Source organism: Mucor mucedo (genome assembly GCF_025094135.1).
Source record: "Mucor mucedo strain NRRL 3635 chromosome Unknown EV154scaffold_36, whole genome shotgun sequence".
In the NCBI taxonomy this organism is placed as follows: Eukaryota; Fungi; Mucoromycota; class Mucoromycetes; order Mucorales; family Mucoraceae; genus Mucor; species Mucor mucedo.
The window spans coordinates 203,604-222,351 of record NW_026252320.1 but is presented as its reverse complement, the minus strand read 5'-3'; the positions used below and the strand labels follow the sequence as shown (position 1 = coordinate 222,351).

Genomic DNA, 18,748 nt, shown 5'->3' with positions numbered 1-18,748 from the left:
TAAAAAGGTTCCTGATTTTTTTTTTTTTTTTTTTTTTTTTTTTTTGGCATTGTACATTTTGTCTTACATTGAATGAGGAGAATATATTAGAAATAACACATTACTACCTCTTATTGCATGACAACAAGAGATCATTGCGCTTTTCTAATATCCAATCATATTGCGGCACCCTATACTATTTCCACCATCATTTTCTTTTTTTTTCTTTATCACTACCGCGTCATCGACTGTCAAAAAAATAATGAAGTGACCACATATTTTTATCAGCTCCCCCCTTTTTTTGTTTTTTTTTGTTCAGCCACATAGACGAAATGTGACCCTTCTTTTCCTCTTTGTTCGTCATTGCCAAGTCAAAAAAGACTATGCTCAGTGTAACTTTTTTGTTAAAGAACAAAAAGCATTTGTGTACACACATGGACGGTAGTTGAAAAAAAATTACATCCTATATATATATATATATATATTTTGAAGCTGAAGTAAAACATCACCTACCTGATCATTGGGTGAGAACCGGACTAGAGCGGGAAGAGATCTACCGAGAGAGAGAGAGAAAAAAGAAGAAGAAGAAAAGGTAAATGAGGGGAGAAGGGAAGATGATAAAAGTTGACAACAACTAAAGAGAGTATGTGTATATGTGTGTAGTGGTGGAAGAGATGAGGGAAAGGTTCGAATCCGTGTACATTAACTATAATAAATCATTTTGTACCATGGAGTGTGTTTATCCGAAAAAAGGGATCATAATACACCCGCAAAAACGCTTTTTTTCTAATCCCACGTGGTACTAAAAAAAAATAATTATATATTCAAGGACAGTAAAATAGAGTTACCTGGAAACCCTTCTTTCTCTTTTCTCTCTCTCTCTCTCTTTTTTTTTTTTTTGTTCTTTATATATATACATATATATATATCTTGCGTGTGTGTGTGTGTGTGTGAATGCCAATTTTCTAGGTAATAGACACATAAAGAGCTTTCAATCCTCACTCCTCAACTATATTAAAGAAAAAAAAAAAAAGATTATGAAAATATCACCTCGAACCAATATTTTTTTAAAGAGAAAAAAGAAGCGCAGCAATGATGAGGATGATGGAGTAGAAGAACAAGATGACTTGCGACGCATGGATTCGACTTCATCCTATATGCAACTTCGTCGAAATATTTACGTCAATATGAAGTTACCATCGTCCGAATACGACGATCATGGTAAATTGATACAGCAACATTACACAAGTAATCGAGTTCGAACAGCAAAATACACTCCCATCTCTTTTGTCCCCAAAAACTTGTTTGAACAGTTTAGAAATGTCGCCAATTTATACTTTTTATTCCTCGTCGTCTTGCAGTGTATTCCATTGTTCGGCGTCACGGAACCTGCCGTTTCCGCTTTACCCCTCATTTGTATTCTCGTCATCACCGCCATCAAGGATGGTTTCGAAGATCTCAAAAGAAACCAAAGTGATGACAAGGTCAACAACTCCAAAGTCTTGAAATTAACAAACTGGGACAACGTCAATATTCCACCTGTCACAAGAGGAACTTGGTATTATCTGCATGTCATCTTTGGCTTCTTTTCTGTACTGTCAGGTTCAGAAAACAAATATGCACATAGTTACCGAAATGCAAAATCATCTTCCTCCACACACCCAGTAGCATCTCCCATCGGAAACGTCAAAAACTCAGAAGATAAGCGTCCTTTAACCGAATTGTCTGCGGGTGGTCCCTCCAACGAATTCTTGACCCCTCCACCACCACCAACACCACCACCAAAAACACTCATGACAACCGTTCGAAAAAGATCAGATACCATTCGTTCCAATATGTCCAACATGTTCAATCGTCAACCTTCCCCTATTGACAATGATAAAAGACCTTATCGTCCCGGCGCTATTCCTCATTCTGTCCTCTACCGTATTTCCACCAGAGATTCAGCAGCCGTACGCTCTGAAGAAGAACCAGCACAAAACGGATCCTATAGAAATTCCATGCTGCGACAAACCACCACAAAACCCACGGACAACTGTGCCGATGCGTTCCCTGGTGACCCCCCCTCCGAGAACTGTCCAGTGCATTGGGCCAACACGAAATGGAAATCATTAAACGTGGGTGATTATGTCTTGCTTGAAAACGATCAGGATATCCCTGCCGATATTGTCATCTTATCCACCTCAGAGACGGACAATGTATGTTATGTAGAAACACAAAATTTAGATGGTGAAACGAATTTAAAACAACGTCAAGGTTTGCCAGGAACAGCTGGTCTGCGTAGTGAACATGATTGTGAAAGAGCTCGTTTCTATATTGAAAGTGAACCCCCTCATGTCAATATTTACCAGTACAATGCCGTCTTGCGTTGGCAGATCGACGCCAATGAGAATGAAACCGTGCGTTCCGGTGTCTCGCATGAAAAAGCAGATGCTGTCACCTACAACAATATCTTGTTACGTGGTTGTGTTCTCAGAAACACAAAATGGGCTATCGGGATCGTTGTCTATACAGGAAGTGATACCAAAATTATGTTGAATACAGGTCGTACACCTTCCAAGAGAAGTAAAATGGCCAAAGCAACGAACCCTCACGTAAAAAAAAAAAAAAATCATTCAATCCCTTTACCTCTTACCCTTTTTTTTTTAATCATTCTAACTTTTTTTTTTTTTTTCTATTTTAGGTCATTGCCAATTTTGTCATTTTAGCTATTCTTTGTATCGTCAGTTCCATAATTGATAGTGCTCAATTCAATGGAAGTGGTTCCTCTCGTTACTTTGATTTTGGTATCGAAGGCTCAAATGCTACTTGGTCTGGCTTTCTTACATTCTGGTAAACTTTTCTTTTTTTTTTTTTTTCTAGCCCGCAACGGCGGGGATTTTCCAATTTTAACTAATCAACTCTCTTTGAATTTCTAGGGTTACACTCATTTTATACCAAAACATTGTGCCCATTTCTTTATACATCTCTGTGGAAATCGTAAAGACTGTAGCTGTAAGTAATACAAAAAGTGATGATATCATCTCTCTCTCTCTCTCTTTTATATATATATATATATATATATAACTCATTTATTTTTATAAGGCTTATTTTATTTTTGCAGATCTCGATATTTATTATGCAGAGACGGACACACCTTGTATTCCCAAAACATGGAATATTTCTGACGATCTCGGACAAATTGAATACATCTTTTCCGATAAAACAGGCACACTTACTCAAAACGTCATGGAATATCGTAAATGTACCATCAATGGTATCTCGTACGGTATTGCTACTACAGAAGCGACGATGGGTGCTATGAAAAGACAACAAAGTCACCACAACTTTTCCCCGAACGATCATAACGATATCACCATGGATGATCTTGATTTCACCTCACCCGATACCTCACAAATGGAACAACTTCGCAAGGATATGTTTGAAAAACAAGCCAGTCTCTTTCCCAATACACATATTGGGCCATCGCCTACCTTTGTCGATCCCAAATTATTCGATCATCTTGAGGACGAAACCTCACAACAAGCAACCGCCATCACCCATTTCTATCAATCCTTGGCTCTTTGTCATACCGTGATCGCCGAAAGACCTGATCCTGAAAGACCTGATCTGATCGAATACAAGGCTCAGTCTCCCGATGAAGCCGCCCTCGTTGCTACCGCCAGAGACATGGGATTCACTTTCCTTCGTCGTGATGCCAACAAACTCTACATTGAGGTCAAGGGCCAAGAAAAATGCTTCATCCTCCTCAACGTCCTCGAATTTAATTCCACCCGAAAAAGAATGAGTGTCATCATCAAGCCCGAAGACAGCGATCGTATCGTCTTGCTTTGCAAAGGTGCAGATTCCGTCATCTATGAACGTTTGTGTACTGAATTCGGTAACCAACATCAATTGGAAAAGGATCAACAAGAATTAAGAGATTCTACTAGTAAACATCTGGAACAGTTTGCAAACGAAGGTAAAAAAAAAAGCCCTATCTATCTCGTAGCAACATGTAACTCATTTTTTTTTTTTTATAAAAAAAAAAAGGTCTTCGTACACTCTGTCTTTCTTACCGTTTTATCTCTCCTGAAGAGTATAAACCATGGAATAAGAGATTTCAAGAAGCAGCAGCTAGCATTCATCAACGTGAAGAACGTGTTGATGCTGTGAGTGAAGAAATCGAAGCCAACATGTTATTAATGGGTGGTACCGCTATTGAAGATCGTCTTCAAGAAGGAGTACCCGAAACCATTGCAGAACTAGCAAAATCCGGTATCAAGTTATGGGTTCTCACCGGTGATAAAACAGAGACTGCTATCAATATCGGTTTCTCTTGTAATCTACTGACAACCGATATGGAATTACTCATCCTCTCCGCTGCGAATCGTATTGATACCGCCCAAATCTTGACGGATACCTTGGAAAGATTGAAGAAGGAAGAGACGTTGGACCCTCTAGCCGAAAAGAAATATGCGCTTGTCATTGACGGTACCACTCTCAAGTACGCTCTGGAAGCCGCTACCAAAGATAAAGTCCTGGACATTGGTATGCGTTGCTCCAGCGTCATTTGCTGTCGAGTCAGTCCCAAACAAAAGGCGCAAGTGGTCAACCTTGTCAAGAAGGGTTTAAAAGTCATGACGTTGGCGATCGGTGATGGTGCGAACGATGTTTCTATGATTCAGGAAGCCAATGTAGGTGTTGGTATCTCGGGTGTCGAAGGTCGACAAGCTGTGATGGCTTCCGATTACGCTATTGCTCAATTCAGATTCTTGAAAAAACTCTTATTGGTGCATGGTCGTTGGTCTTATCTTCGTACGGCTGAAATGATCATGGGTTTCTTCTTTAAGAATATCGTTTGGACTTTTGTCTTGTTCTGGTATCAAATCTTTTGTCAATTTAACGGTTCCATGGTATTTGACTATGCCTTGGTTACATTGTACAATGTTGTCTTTACATCTCTTCCCATTATCTTTTTGGGTATCTGGGACCAAGATCTCAACGCTAAAATCTCACTCAAGTATCCTCAACTTTACCGTATGGGTCTTCGTAACGATAAATTCAAGGTATGGAGATTCTATCTCACGATCGTCGACTCGATCTTTCAATCGGCAGTTTGCTTCTTTTTCCCTTATATGCTCCTTGTGGGTGGTGCCATTGATCCGAGCGGATATGACGCCAATGGGCTATATGAAATTGGTACCATTGTATCCAGTATCTCTGTCTGTGTAGCTAATTTCTTTGTGGTGATTTCATTGTATAACTGTACCTGGATTCTAGCCTTCATCGTGTTTATATCGATCTTTGTTTACTATGCATTTGTCGTTGTCTATTCTCAATTCAATACGTTTATCTTTGCAGGTCAGTTACGTTTATTCGGTACCGGCTTTTACTGGTTAATACTTATCTTGACGATTGTTGCTTGTTTCCTTCCTCGTATCGCTGCCAAGTATTATATACAACAATATGATCCTTACGATAACGACATTATTCGTGAGATTGAACTTGTTCTTAAAAAGAAGGATAAGGAAAATACAGATGAAGAATTGTTGGATGTAGATGCAGAAGTAGCCTCTGGTACGACTCCTACTGTCTCTTGTCAATTTAGTAAAGAAGTCAACAAGTAAATCGTCCCCCTCCCCTCCCCTAATTTTTTATACACACACCTACACCCCCTCTTCTAGTTTCTTCTTTTTTAATAACCTCTTACAAAAAAAAAAAAAAAAAAAAAAAAAAAGAAAAAAACTTTATTTATTGTATTTCCTTTTATTTCAACTTCCTGTATAATACTCTAATTTTTTGTAAATCATATTAAATTCAATCCCCCCCCCCACCGCCTTAATTTTATCCTCCTCTCATCATCGGCCCGTATTTTTTTTTTTTTTTTTTTTTCTTGCTTGTCGGTTAAATTAAATTTTGGGTGTGACGGAAAATCATCTATAGTCATTTGTGTACGACCTCCAAAAGAGAACAGACCTATTTTTACTTGGACAGAAAAGTTTTTTGCTTTAAATTTCCCGTTACACCAAAATGAGCTTTAAAAGAAGAGGGATCATCTCTCGGTGCTTTAGTCGGAGCGAACAAAAGATGATGACAAAATGATGAATCATCCTCAATCCTGTATATTAAGTAACTTTTTTTTTTTAAAGTCTCGTAGGGCCAAGATCACGACAAGTCCCCCATTACTTTTTTTATTTTTATATATTTTTATTTTTTAAAAAAAAAACCCCCCCGGTTTTGGAAAAGGATTGTATGCAAGGGGAAGACCTTTTTACACATTGTTATAAAGGTTATATCATTCTCATAGAGTTGAGCATAGATATACTACACATGTTTTTGTATAATGTTGTTACTGCAGTTTCGTTAACAAGATGGGAGGATTTTTTATAAAAAGGCCACGCCATCTCCCTTAGATTGTTCATTCTTTTTATTTTAACAAAACAATAAGCATTTTACAAATAGCAATTATTGAGATTAGGGATAGAGAAGCCACGGATAACGTTTTCTTTTTTTTTTTTATAAAAAAAAAAAAAAGAATTCGAATATATCCGTGTCACACCAATTCATGCAATGTTTAGTGTCCAAGTTTTGAGCGCTGCGTATTAAAAAAAGATAATCCTGGGTATCTTGATCACTTTTAGCTTTTTTTTTATAAAAATAAAACGGAGTGACAGCATGTAAAAAAAAAAAAATGGTATGGTTTATTTCAAAATGCAATTCCCGATGATTAACCTGATTTTGGTACACCATTCTATGACAGAAATATTTTTTTTAAGTTTATTGTTTTAATAAAGTTAGCACAAGTTTACTGGTTCACGGACATATGATGTATACTAATCTTATTTATATTATATTGACATGCTAACCCATTTGGAGTGAACGCTTGGCACACATGAGTAAAAAAAATAAACTTGTTTTTACTTGAATAAGAATCAACTATTTATCGGCGATGTCCCCTATTGATCGAACTGCATCAAGTGTTTTATATTTCACCCTTGCCCTAAGAACTAAAAATGTACTCATTAAAATAAATAAATAAATAAACGATAGAGAGTGTTTTTATAAAGATGTCTTTATTTGATAGAGAAAAAAAAGGGTAGGACCAAGATCCAGAATAGTTTCTTTTCTTATTTTTTTTTTTGTAATAAAGGCAAGAAGTCCATTGCTTCAGTAGAAACAAAGACAAAACGTTTTCTTGGAAACGGGGGAGCGAGAACATTGCTTCCATTAGAAACAAACGGGCCTGAACAGTTTTTCCACAAAATACTAGGTCATTGGATGCTTCCATTAGAAACTTAAAGACAATGACCTTGATTCCATGAATACTGGTGACGAGTGGAATGATTCCATTAGAAACAAACAGACAAAGACATTGTTTCCACGAAACAAAGAGAAAACGTTTCCTTAGAGACGGAGGCGAGAACAATGTTTCAGTAGAAACAAGGCATGCTGGGAAGGGGGGGGACAGAGCGAGCAATACTTCAGTAGAAGAAAGGCAGCGAAGAAGAGGAGCAGTGACGCTACAGGGAGCGGTATATAATTGGGATTTTTCGAATTTTTTTTTTTGCCGATGGAGGGGGTTTTTTTTTATAGGAGTTATTTGCTTGTTGGAATATAGGGTTTTTTTTGAATTTTGAAGTTTTTTTTGCGAGGCTTTTTGAAAGATTTTTTTTTTAGGAGGGTGCCTTCACGAGAAAAAAGTAGACAGCAAAGAGCAACACAAGGGTGAAACAGACAGAGGACATCTGTAAACACACATGAGAAAATGATGTATTTGAACAATGAGCAGATGTTTAAGATTAAACACGATGAGCGACTAACGACAGAGCGAAGAAGAGGGCAGAAAGAGGAGAGACATAATCACGTAAATAGAAGAGAGCAGATACAGTGATAGGAAAAAAAAAAAAGAGGGCGGTAAAGAGAGAGAGTGATTTAGCCTTCTTTCTCTGCCAATGATGACAAGAGAAAGAAGTTTCCGGGGGACACCAGCTGGGAGGTACACTCAATTGCTCCCCATATGATAATTTGCGAAAAGAAAGGAGGTTTGATCCCGGAGAGCCAGAAAAAATGATAATGAAGAAGAATATAGAGAGATAAAGAAAAAAGAATAGAGAGAGGAAGGTATTTATATATATATTTTTATTCGGCGTAAGAGGTGTGTGAGAACAATTTATGCAATGATCAGGTGCCCTTTTTCTGGACTGCATCCAGCTTTTCTTTAAAAGTAATTTCGACTAATTTCTTTGTAAAATCATCAAAGACGGGGTCGTTGGATCGCATGAAATCTAAATCGACCACTGGTGTCTTGGAGCAATCAATTTGTCTTATAATTTCCCTGATTTCCGGATGCTCTAATAGTTGGTGAATCTCCTTGGAATATGCAAGTTTCTCTAAATCTTGCGGCGTCAGCCTACTGGGGTCTTCCTCGTCAGGTGCTCCGATGGGCGTAATCTCCTTTCGAACAGGTACTAGACTTGTTTTATTAGTCAATATTAAACATTACACTTTTCTTTGTTGTTGTTGTCGTTACCCTGTGTCTTGTTTGTTGGCTCCGAAAACTCACACGGGGTTTCTAAAAATAATCAATCAATGAGCTCACAAACCGGTAAAAAATTAAGCAAGCCTTACCCTTATGTTTCTTAAAACAGACCAAGGAGCAGCTTTTATACAAAATAAATTAAATTTTTTTTTTTCTACATTAGCATAAAATTAAATAGAGCATGACATGAATCTACATTTACTAGGGAGCTCTACATTTAGGACATTTGTACTTGGATTGTTCCTTTTCACAAATCTTGCAAAGTGCCATGTTAATTCAGTAATGTCAAAGACTATATTTTTTTTTTCTTTCTTTCTGTACGCAGGATTTTTTTTCTGGTGTTGAAAAAAAAAAAAAAAAAAAAAAGCCACGTCCCTATTTATTTATTTGTTTATGCTAAATGCATTTTGAGAATTACCCATTTCTCATCATCTGGCATGAATTACGGAAGCTTTGTTTATTTATGAATTCCGTAACGTATTCGTTACCCAAACTATAAAAATACCAAAAAAAAAAAAAAAAAGCCCATCACAGGTTCTATTTACACTTTTTTTTTTTTTTTTTACAATACAAAATGTGATCAATTGATATTTATTTGTCACTTTAGGAAATCTCGACGGCGTAGAAGATGGGTAAAGGGGGGGGGGGGGAAGGAATAACCCCTTCTGTTTATGTTGTTTTCATCGGCTGATGTTTCGTTGTTGCCGTGACCTGCTTTCCTTTTGTTCAAAATAAAGTAGTGTAGGTGACTGAATACACTACAGTTTTCCTATAGACACACCCTTTTCTTTTTTTTTAGTGTAGAATCTGAGTCTTTTTTTTTTTTTACATTGTATTGACTTTAACACAGCATGAGTTTATTAAGACGTTTTAAGGCCACTGATTTGTTTGAATTCAACAACATGTAATATGCTTGCTCTTCCACATTATCTCTTTACTTAACTTTGTTCTGTTTAGCAATCTCGATCCTTTGACCGAAACAGTAAAGACGTGCTGACATATCCCATGTTTGGGAGGAAGGTCCATTCTCAACTCGTTTTTCTTTTCTTTTTTTCTCTAGTACAATATCTCATTTTACCTTCAATATCTTGCACGTTGGCCCGATTTATTCAGTGTGCAAGTCTCTCCTCATGACCGTCTGATGGGTTACGGTAAACTTTAAAGATGTATATAACAAAAAAAAGTTGTCATCGTTAAACATCCTTTTTTTTTTTTGGGGGGGCATCGCTAGTGATGGGTAAGACGGAAGGTACGGGTAAGAATTGGCATGGTCACGTCACTGCAATCACAGTGGCTCCTGAATATCGTCGATTGGGACTTGCGGATGGTATGATGAATTTACTTGAAGAGGTCTCTCAAAAGACATACAATGGATGGTTTGTGGATCTTTATGTACGTGTTTCCAATACGGTAGCCATTGATATGTATCGCAAGTTTGGATATTCAGTTTATCGAACCGTGCGAAATTATTATGCAGGACAAGTGAATGAAAATGCTTATGGTACGTCAATTAGTATAACGTACAAAAAATCAATTTTAAAACAATGAAAATAGATATGCGGAAGGCGTTACCCAGGGATACGAAATTAGAAACGATTCGAGAAAACGGAGAAAAAGTGTTTGTAAATCCTGAGGATTTAGACTCTTGGCGTTAATAATAGAAAAAAAAAAAGAGACAAATAAAAAAACTGTTTATTTAAGTGAACGTCGTTTAAATGCACCTGCCATCGACCTTTTACCATTCTGTACAACTTGTTGCTTCGCCATATCATCATTATCCTTTTGTCGCATCATGAGAAGCCCACCCGCCGCTTCGCCTGCATGCGACTTTCTGACATTACCGAATTTCGACTTGCCATCCACACCACGTACCGTTTGTCCGTCATTGGGAGGCACACGCATGGATTCATGCGACCCTGTCCTGACTTTAATTTGAGGCGAAATCTTGACCTTTCTGTCATCCAGAAGCACTTTCTTTTTTTCCACAGGGATCTCAGGCGGCAATAAACCAATGTAATCTCCTTGTGACCGGGTATTTCTTTGTCGGTAGGCATCCGATGGTGGTGCCTGCTTAGGATGGACATTGTCAGAACCATCGTGTTCCTTGGGGTATTTGGTAATAGGAGATTGGATTTTTTTGGCGATCAATTGGAGTTGTTCGGGAGCCACAGGTTTATTCATCGATTCAGCTCTTCTACGAGTTCCACTATGCACGGGCTTTTCATCTACAACAAACAAATAAGGATATGAACTGTTAGATCTTTTTTTTTTCTTATAAGGAGGATATTTCTTTACTTGGATTGAAATTAGCTAATGTGGATGCACTGCTAATGGAGGTAGTAAATTTGATTTGGCCATCGGGTTTAAATGGACCTGTAAATGGTTTCTGTGTGATAAATGGATGTTGAAGTGCTTGTTGAGGTGTCCATCGTTTCAAGGGATTTAATTCGAGCACACCATATAGAAAATCAAGAATACATAACCTAGCTTCCATTTCTAATCCAAAAGTAGCATGAGCATTTTCGTTTTTATTTTTATTTTTTTGGATGCAAGCTACGTACCTTTCTGTCTTTCTTCTTCTTCTCGCAAATAGTTCACCGAGCCAGAAGAACGTCTCTTTTCGGTTTCTTCTTTGGACAACTGGGGTTTTCCATTATTGTACATGAGGATGATATCCTTGAGTTGTGTCTGTGGGAAATACTTTTTTCGAGGCAGCTCATTTTTACTATTCTCGTGACTATACTGTTCGCGACTCTTTAATTCATACTCAAACGAGTCAAAGCCCGTACTGTTCTTATTGAAAAACTTGTTTGTGTTTCTTCCTTTACTCAACATGTCCTTGGAAGGTGTGCCCAGCATTTCGACGATACGGAAGAGTTGGTTGTATTCAGAGCTTCCAGGAAATAAAGGCAGGCCTAGGAATAATTCGGCCACAATGCAACCAAAGGACCACATATCAATGGCACCCGTATACCGCATACCCAGAATCACTTCGGGAGACCGATAGAATCTAGATTGGATGTAGGTGTAAATTCGATTAGCCTCGTGACAAGACGAACCGAAATCAATGACCTTGATCGTCAGCGATTTTTCACTAAATGAAAGAAAAAAATGAGTATTCTAAGTTAAAAAGATCTTTTCTTTTTTCGGTTACTTTTCGAGTAGGATATTTTCAGGCTTGAGATCACAATGGATGATTTTGGCCTCTTTTAAAAGAGAGAGGGTATCGAGGATTTGCACAGCAAACGCTCTGACTTTCTCGGGAGCAAACCCCTTATATCGATTATGACCAATGAGATCGTATAGATTGTAGGAAAGCAACTCAAATACCAAACACAAGTGATTCTTATGAGAAAAGATATGGTGTAAGCGTAATATATGGTGTTTATCTTCTGGATCTAACTGTGTATTCAACTACACAGAAAAAAAAAATGGGTGGAAATGAGCTTTCTCTCTTTCTCTTTCAATAGGATGAAAATACCCTTTTACCTTTTTTAAAATCTCGATTTCCATACAACTTTGGGTCTTGTAAGCACTCTTGTTCTTGATGACTTTAACAGAAAATAATTCGCCTGTTGAGATACGTTCACATTTCACCACTTGACCAAAGGTGCCTTGACCCAAAATATCAATGACTCTATACCTACAAAAAAACAATGAGTATCATCGGTAAAGTGTGGTGACTAACAAAATAGTTTTGTTGTTATCGTACTTGAAATTGGGATCATGGCCAAGGACTTCATTCACTTTAAGGATATAATCGAAATTCTCATTATCATTGCCTTCATTTCGAAACGGTTTACTTGGCTTTGTCAAGATTCGTTTAGGGATCTTTTCTTGGTCATAATTGAATTTAGGATTATTCGTGTTGAATGTTTCCTTTAGATTTACCGTCATTGAAAGCAACCGACTCTTGGACTTTTTGGACGTTAACAACCGTCTTCCCGAAAAAAAAAAAAAAATTATGGTCGCTTACCTTGTGTCGGTTTGTCAGTAAACGGCGATCAATATCGCGTTGTCTCGATAGATTATCTCGGGGTGATACCTTTCGAAAGCCTCGTGATTTCTGGTATACATCCTGAGGCCATTGATAACCTAAATCGAGTTGAGGTCCGACTTCTTCGCAATAATACGGTGACGATCCTTTGGGTTTACTGGGTGCGCTATGACTGACAACAGGCACCACCTGCGGTTGCTTTCGAAGTGAAGGGATACGTCGATGCAGTAATGAGGCTTGCTGGACTTTGGCAATTTCAAGTTCGGGTTCTAAATCCCAGTCGCTATCCTCATCGTCGTCGTCCTCGTCGGATTCGTCCTGGATGACGGTCCTACCTTGATATGTTTGTGATTTCCGAGACGCTTCATAAAATTAAAAATGGGAAAGTGTATGTTTGTTAAATAAAATTAAGAAGATGACCCCCAAGTGCGGAAAAATTAGTATTTATATTTTACCAGGAAAACTAAGATTGCTGTTATTCTCAGCGGAAGATAAGGTAAATTGAGAATCACGTAATTTTCTTTGTCCTCCAGTGACAGGAGTTTCACTGGAGGAAATGTTGCCAGATACTAAACCTGCAGAATAAGTACTTTTATTTCTACTGTAACTATTCATTTCTCGGTCAGTACAAGTTTTTTTTGTTTTTTTTTTATTTTATTTCAAAAAGAAAGAAAAAAGGGGTGGGAAAAGCAAATATCAAGGCACAATTTTTTTTTAAGGTAAAAAAAAAATAAAAAATTAACCGGCTTTTCCTAAAGTAGAGTTCCTTAATTAAGCCTTCTGTTGTTTGTTTGGCTTGTTTTCCATATATAGAAATGGTTTTTTTTTTTTGTGAGTCTATCTTGTAAAAGTGCGTTGAATCGCAAACTCTGAGCCACAATTTAAAGTTGGCATATTTTGCTTCAACAGTTTAATAAAAGTGTAATTCAAAGAACACCAACTCACAAAAAAAAAAGTAAAAAATATTCAGAAAGGTGGTACAACCGTTTAGAGCAGTAATTATTTACAAACAATGGGGGATTAATAATTTTTTTTTTTTTTATACAAGATGAGCGATTATTTTTCTTTTTTGCTAATCAGAGGCGCACTACTATGTCTACTATTTTGTGTGTCCGGTCGAACAATGGTACTTGCCATCGCTTCATTATCCCCCATATCCGGTACAAGAGCTGGAGCACTCAGACCCGATTGTTTATATTCAGGTCGACGAGGCATAGGGAATTGCATTTCGGACGTATGTGATTTTCTACGCTCAGGATGATGATAGTATACTTGATGCACCTCTTTAGAAGAAGTAGATCTTGTACTTGCGCTTGTTCCACCAGCACTATGTTGACCCTTCTCAACGGAATCCATCGTAGCGTCGTCTGCAGCAGGGGAGCCTTTCAAGCTCAGATCGGGGGTAGAAGTGGCATTTACAGCAGCAAGGTTACTTTGTTTGAGTGCACCACGTTGAAATAAACCACGTAAAACGCCTACTTTGGTCTTGGGTTTACCAGCAACAATATGGGCGGCATCTTTCCGTGCTTTTCTCTTGGAGTCTTCAATTAGAGCATCCTGAGCACCATCGTTGACAGGCGTGGTGGTGTTGGTGGCCAATGTATTGGAAGACTTTTGCAGATCTGATTCGCTCTTGTTTTCAGATTCAACTTTACGCAAGATTTCAGCCAAATGTTGAGCCAGATTTCCACCGCCACCCGAGACTCTGTTATGTAAGAGATCGGACCGACGACGACGACCCTTATTATCTTCTCCCGCCACGGGTAATTTGACAGGTAACCAAAGTTGGGGTAAAACACCTACCAGCAATGGATTACCGTATTTTTTAAGTCCTGCGTCCAAGATACCAGGATTCAGTTGCATGGGCGGTTGACGATAATCTGTTAAGCGATCAGGTGTGGCCTCATAATCATCCTCATCCAACACGAGTTTACGATGACGCGGTCGAATGATGATGGATTTATCTTCAGCTGGAGTTTCCGCTTTCAAATTGACAGCGGATAAGGCGGCTTTTTTCCATCGGTTTCGAGCAATCATTTTCATTTCTTTGGCTTTGGCTTCTTCTTCAGGTGTAGGTACCTTTTCCTCTTCTTCGTCGTCATCGTCGCACGAAGACCCTTCCTCGTCCTCGATATCCGATCCATTGGGCAATTTCTCGATATTATCACGTAAAAGTTGCATCGGTAAATTCTCGCCATTTTCCTTGTAGGCCTTTTCAAGCAAGACGTAAAAGACAAAGGTAATCACAATCAAGGGCACGCAAAGACCGCCCAGGACATAGCTTTTTCCCAAAAGGAAAATACCCATCATGGTCAATTGGAACAAAACCAATGTGAAAATAATACGTGGGATCACCATTGTCCATAATTTTCCGGCTGCTTCATATGGTCTAAAGTAAACTTTTTTTTTGGGGGGGCGGGTTTTAGTTTGGATTGGTACTATAGGATGGGAGAGATTTGTCTTTTTACCATATAAAAACTGATATTTGTAGACTACATAGGTGATACAAAAGTAAACTGTACCAAATAACAAGATCAAGGGACAAATAAGCGAATATTCAAAAACAATAGCAAAAATCAATAAGGGTGCAGGATAACCGATACCGTAGTTAAAAGCCCAAGGTGCGCGATTTTCCGCATGCTCTCGCGGTGTTTTGCAGAGAAACATGTGATAGAATCCACGAATAATAATCGAACCCAACAACAGCAAATTCAATGGCATACTACATAGAGGTGAATACAAACGCATGTTTTAGGGTAGAGGGTAACTTACATTAAAAATGTTTGTAACATGGTATAATTGATAAAGAAAGGAGCAAGCTACGAATATTGAAGAAGGTTAGCCCAGATCCAGCAACGCCTACTGGGCGGGGAGAAATACTTACGGTTGGAAGTACATCGGCAATAAATTCAGGGATATTCTGAATGTCGTGTGTAAAACTGACCCAGATGACTTCAAATGTAGCACCAATAACAGAGTATAAAATCAAGGTCAAGAAAATCAAGAAGAAATAATACCTACGTTTCCGCAAAAAAAAAAAAAGCAATGATCAGTAACTTTGGACACTGAGATGAAAAATGGTGTGTGTGTGAGTGAGGGGACTTTACTTGCTAAGTGTGGATTCTGCAACAGCACTACGTGATCTTAGGCCTTGATAGTAACCGAGAGCTAGGGGATAAAAAAAATGAGTATAACATGTGTTTGATTCGATAAGTAAAAAAAGGGTATCTTACCATCGAAAATGAAGGGTAAGATAGAAGTAAAGATATTGAGAATGATGGTAGGTACAAAGGAATTGAAAATCAAACTTGCGACATAACTATCCTCGATTTTCTGTGTGATGGAAGGATCAATTTTGCCCAATGATTGTGCACTGAGTAAAGAAGAGATGGCTGTGACGGGAAAAGCCCAGCCCAGACATAATGCCACTGTGATAGTCCAAATTACGATCTCTCGAATCACACGTTCACGACCACGAATGCCAATACTTTCCCACAAGATATCTCTGGGCTCCCAAGCCATAATGGTACGGCAGTTGAAGGGTTCAGGATTGATGGCAATTTGAGAAGCAACCACCTAGTTTGCAAAAAACAAAAACAAAAAAAAGTTAGCAAAGAGTAGTTTACATGTATGTGGGCAAGTTGATATTTACAGCACTGCTCATGCGTTCAAATGTAACAAAACCAACATTGGCCATTTCAAAGTTGGGTGATTTTCTTCGATCATTAACGGTTTTATCGAGATCATCAAACAATTTGGTATAATATTCAATGGCGTCTACTTTTTTACCAAATAAGCCAAAGAGACCACCGACCCTCACGGTAGGTCTTTTGGACGTCTTCTTTTTCAATCCGAACTTGGGTTCCACCAAACCTTTAAAGAAGGTGGTATTTCCGGGTTTTTTCTTTTTCGATCTTTGTGCACCATCGAGCTCTTGCAACTCTTCTTCTTCATCGGAACTGCTATCAGGTCGCTTTTCGGCCAGATCCAGGACTTTTTTATACATTTCGACATCGTCCAGGATGCGATCAGGATCATAGCCAGGTAATCGACAAGGGTTTCCCCAGTAACTCGCATAAGCGTCTTCTAGACAGATAAGGGCATTCGCTCGCTTCTTGATCAGGGTGTTTAATCTGTGCACCTCTCGTACCACGTAACAACTCTCGACAGCACCAATCCCCAAGTTCTCGTAATATTCGGATAAAGCTTGGTCGGATCGAAGGTGTTGCGGAATACCTGTTACTACCACAGACCGAGACACCATCATTTTGGATTGTTTCAACAGGAATTTCGCCCGCAAGTAAATGTACTCATGATAGCTTCGTTTTAAAAAGACAAAGGTGATAAACGTAAAAATGTAAGCAAATATCAAATAAGCAATTAGTTTCGAGTCTCCGTCTTCAATCACTTCCATCGAAATTCGGCTGACGGTGGTGAGTTTGGTCAAATGTGAGTAGTCAGCTGTCATGGTGATAGGCACAAAAACAATGATACCCAGGAGCGTTAATATACTGAAGATCTGGATACCCATAACGATGAATTTTAACATCTACGGGAGAAAATGTGTTAAAGTGTGACACATGATAAAGCTTTGGGGGGAGCTTCAAAATTTTTACCAAAAGCGCATCCAAACCGACATTTTCTAGCATTTCTTCATCACCGATTCTTATTAATGGGAGGATCCAGCCGAAAAGACTGGTGGGTAACTCTGGCGGCTTATGTCTTTTTTTTTTTTTTAATTATGTGAGTAAGAAAGACAATTTTATCTATCTTTCCCTGTTCTTACCGTTTCATGTTTAAGCGAGGTGAGAATAAAACTGGGAATCTATAGTAATGAGGGAGATCAGAAATTTGGTATAAGAAAAACGTTGCTTTTTTTTTTTTTTAATAAAAAGAGAAAAATGTCATGCCTTGTTCTAAATATACAAAAGGCCAAAAAGCAAACGATGCCGGCTACGAAGCAAATGACAAATTGCGATGTGATATCTGACGTATTTTTTGCATCTGCTCCCATTTTCGTTAATGTATCGTCTGTAAAACCAAACCCACCGCCTTTCGAGGTGGTGGTGGGCGATGGGGATGCGGAGGAGCTGTAGAATGTCATGGAGGTGGGTGTACGTGAGGTAGCGCTAATGGCATTGGATATAATGTTGGAGGTGGGTGTGGATATAATCGAAGATAACGTAGCTGAAATAATGGATGTCGCTAGACTGGTAGGTCCAGGTGTGGCCGACATGGTTTTAATATAATTAAAACAATAAAAAAGAATTAAAAAGAAAAAAAAGGAGATAGAAAGAGAAAAGGTTGCTTTTTTTTTTTTTTTTGATTGATGGGGTTTTTCTATTTTTTTTTTTTTTCTTTCTCAGCCTTTATACACATCGTCATTTTGTCCATTACCCGCTTTTGGTCAAGAAATTAATGTCGTACACTTTGTCATACTCTAAAAAAAAAATAACGTCGTACACAAGTCAAGGCCGGATATAGTATTTCTTTCTCGTTTGTCTTAACGCAAATCATAGCAATTGATAAAAAAAAAAAAAGACATACAAATATAATAATTATGCTAAAAATAATAATTATGATGAAATGACGTTTTGGTCGGATGATTTTTGCCCAAAGGGGGACTGTTCACTTTCAACAATTACGCTTTAGACCAAGATTGGCCTTCATTTCAACTGCTCTTAAAAATGTCTGTTTCCTTCTTTTGACAGCTCTTAGATGTGTGTGTGTGTGTGTGTGTGTGTGTGTGTGTTGCAACCATCACACATTAGGTCTATAGATCTAATTGGATATCCTTTCCGTAGATGACAATTCAGGTGATGTATGTTTATATAAAGACGCTAATGCATACATGATGGAATTGCCTTCTACTGCGTTTTCTTTCCGGCAATCCGAAGATCTAGCGTATCGCAAATCAAAAAAGGGTAAAATTAAACTTCAACGCTTTGAGGCGTATATATCTTTTTTGTTTTAAAAAAAAATTAAAGTTTTTATTTTATTTTTTGGGGGCTTAAATGTTGAAACAACGCATGTAGAAATGAACCGAGGATCGATGATAGCTTGGTGGGTTTATGATCATTTGCTTTCATGGGTATATCTCGCTTTGACAGAGATAAATCGTGACAATGAGAAAGCAATAAATTGATGCTACGCTATTATTGTAAGCAACAAAAAGGATTGACACTTCCATTGTTCAGATAATAAACAATCGGGCTTGGGTAGATAGTGGACACTAGCACCGTTTAGGATCC

General features: G+C 38.1%; 6 protein-coding genes across 6 annotated transcripts; 2 read left to right on the top strand and 4 right to left on the bottom strand.

Moving 5' to 3' along the window:
* The first annotated feature begins 831 nt into the window (after positions 1–831).
* EV154DRAFT_505934 (uncharacterized protein) lies at positions 832–5,751 on the top strand. Its single transcript, XM_051601229.1, has 6 exons — positions 832–948; positions 1,014–2,573; positions 2,663–2,811; positions 2,898–2,973; positions 3,064–3,940; positions 4,012–5,751. The coding sequence occupies exons 2-6, from the start codon at positions 1,017–1,019 to the stop codon at positions 5,586–5,588; spliced, it is 4,236 nt and encodes a 1,411-aa protein (XP_051458603.1). The 5' UTR covers positions 832–948; positions 1,014–1,016; the 3' UTR covers positions 5,589–5,751.
* A 1,085-nt stretch (positions 5,752–6,836) lies between these two features.
* On the bottom strand, positions 6,837–8,092 carry EV154DRAFT_200266 (uncharacterized protein). Its single transcript, XM_051594332.1, has 3 exons — positions 7,783–8,092; positions 7,637–7,706; positions 6,837–7,526 (listed from the first exon to the last, which is right to left on the bottom strand). Exons 1-3 carry the CDS (start codon positions 7,817–7,819, stop codon positions 6,962–6,964), a joined length of 672 nt encoding a protein of 223 aa, XP_051458602.1. The 5' UTR covers positions 7,820–8,092; the 3' UTR covers positions 6,837–6,961.
* EV154DRAFT_505908 (uncharacterized protein) lies at positions 7,819–8,866 on the bottom strand. Its single transcript, XM_051601228.1, has 4 exons — positions 8,703–8,866; positions 8,590–8,621; positions 8,492–8,533; positions 7,819–8,429 (listed from the first exon to the last, which is right to left on the bottom strand). The coding sequence occupies exons 1-4, from the start codon at positions 8,768–8,770 to the stop codon at positions 8,143–8,145; spliced, it is 429 nt and encodes a 142-aa protein (XP_051458601.1). The 5' UTR covers positions 8,771–8,866; the 3' UTR covers positions 7,819–8,142.
* A 272-nt stretch (positions 8,867–9,138) lies between these two features.
* Positions 9,139–10,206, top strand: EV154DRAFT_505899 (acyl-CoA N-acyltransferase). Its single transcript, XM_051601227.1, has 6 exons — positions 9,139–9,241; positions 9,351–9,404; positions 9,458–9,482; positions 9,561–9,651; positions 9,732–10,001; positions 10,055–10,206. The coding sequence occupies exons 2-6, from the start codon at positions 9,352–9,354 to the stop codon at positions 10,153–10,155; spliced, it is 540 nt and encodes a 179-aa protein (XP_051458600.1). The 5' UTR covers positions 9,139–9,241; position 9,351; the 3' UTR covers positions 10,156–10,206.
* On the bottom strand, positions 10,193–13,112 carry EV154DRAFT_480578 (kinase-like domain-containing protein; the record flags this gene model as incomplete). Its single annotated transcript, XM_051598338.1, has 8 exons — positions 10,193–10,725; positions 10,796–10,996; positions 11,062–11,594; positions 11,655–11,914; positions 11,990–12,143; positions 12,213–12,418; positions 12,477–12,832; positions 12,953–13,112. The coding sequence occupies 8 exons, from the start codon at positions 13,110–13,112 to the stop codon at positions 10,193–10,195; spliced, it is 2,403 nt and encodes an 800-aa protein (XP_051458599.1).
* Positions 13,113–14,264: 1,152 nt separating this feature from the next.
* On the bottom strand, positions 14,265–17,805 carry EV154DRAFT_441952 (uncharacterized protein; the record flags this gene model as incomplete). The annotated part of the gene is made up of 11 exons (XM_051596970.1): positions 17,408–17,805; positions 17,284–17,322; positions 17,114–17,219; positions 16,150–17,046; positions 15,731–16,073; positions 15,605–15,665; positions 15,382–15,514; positions 15,270–15,316; positions 14,966–15,219; positions 14,666–14,896; positions 14,265–14,587 (listed from the first exon to the last, which is right to left on the bottom strand). Coding segments are annotated over exons 1-11 (2,760 nt in total), but the record flags the coding sequence as incomplete, so codon positions are not given.
* Positions 17,806–18,748: the final 943 nt, after the last annotated feature.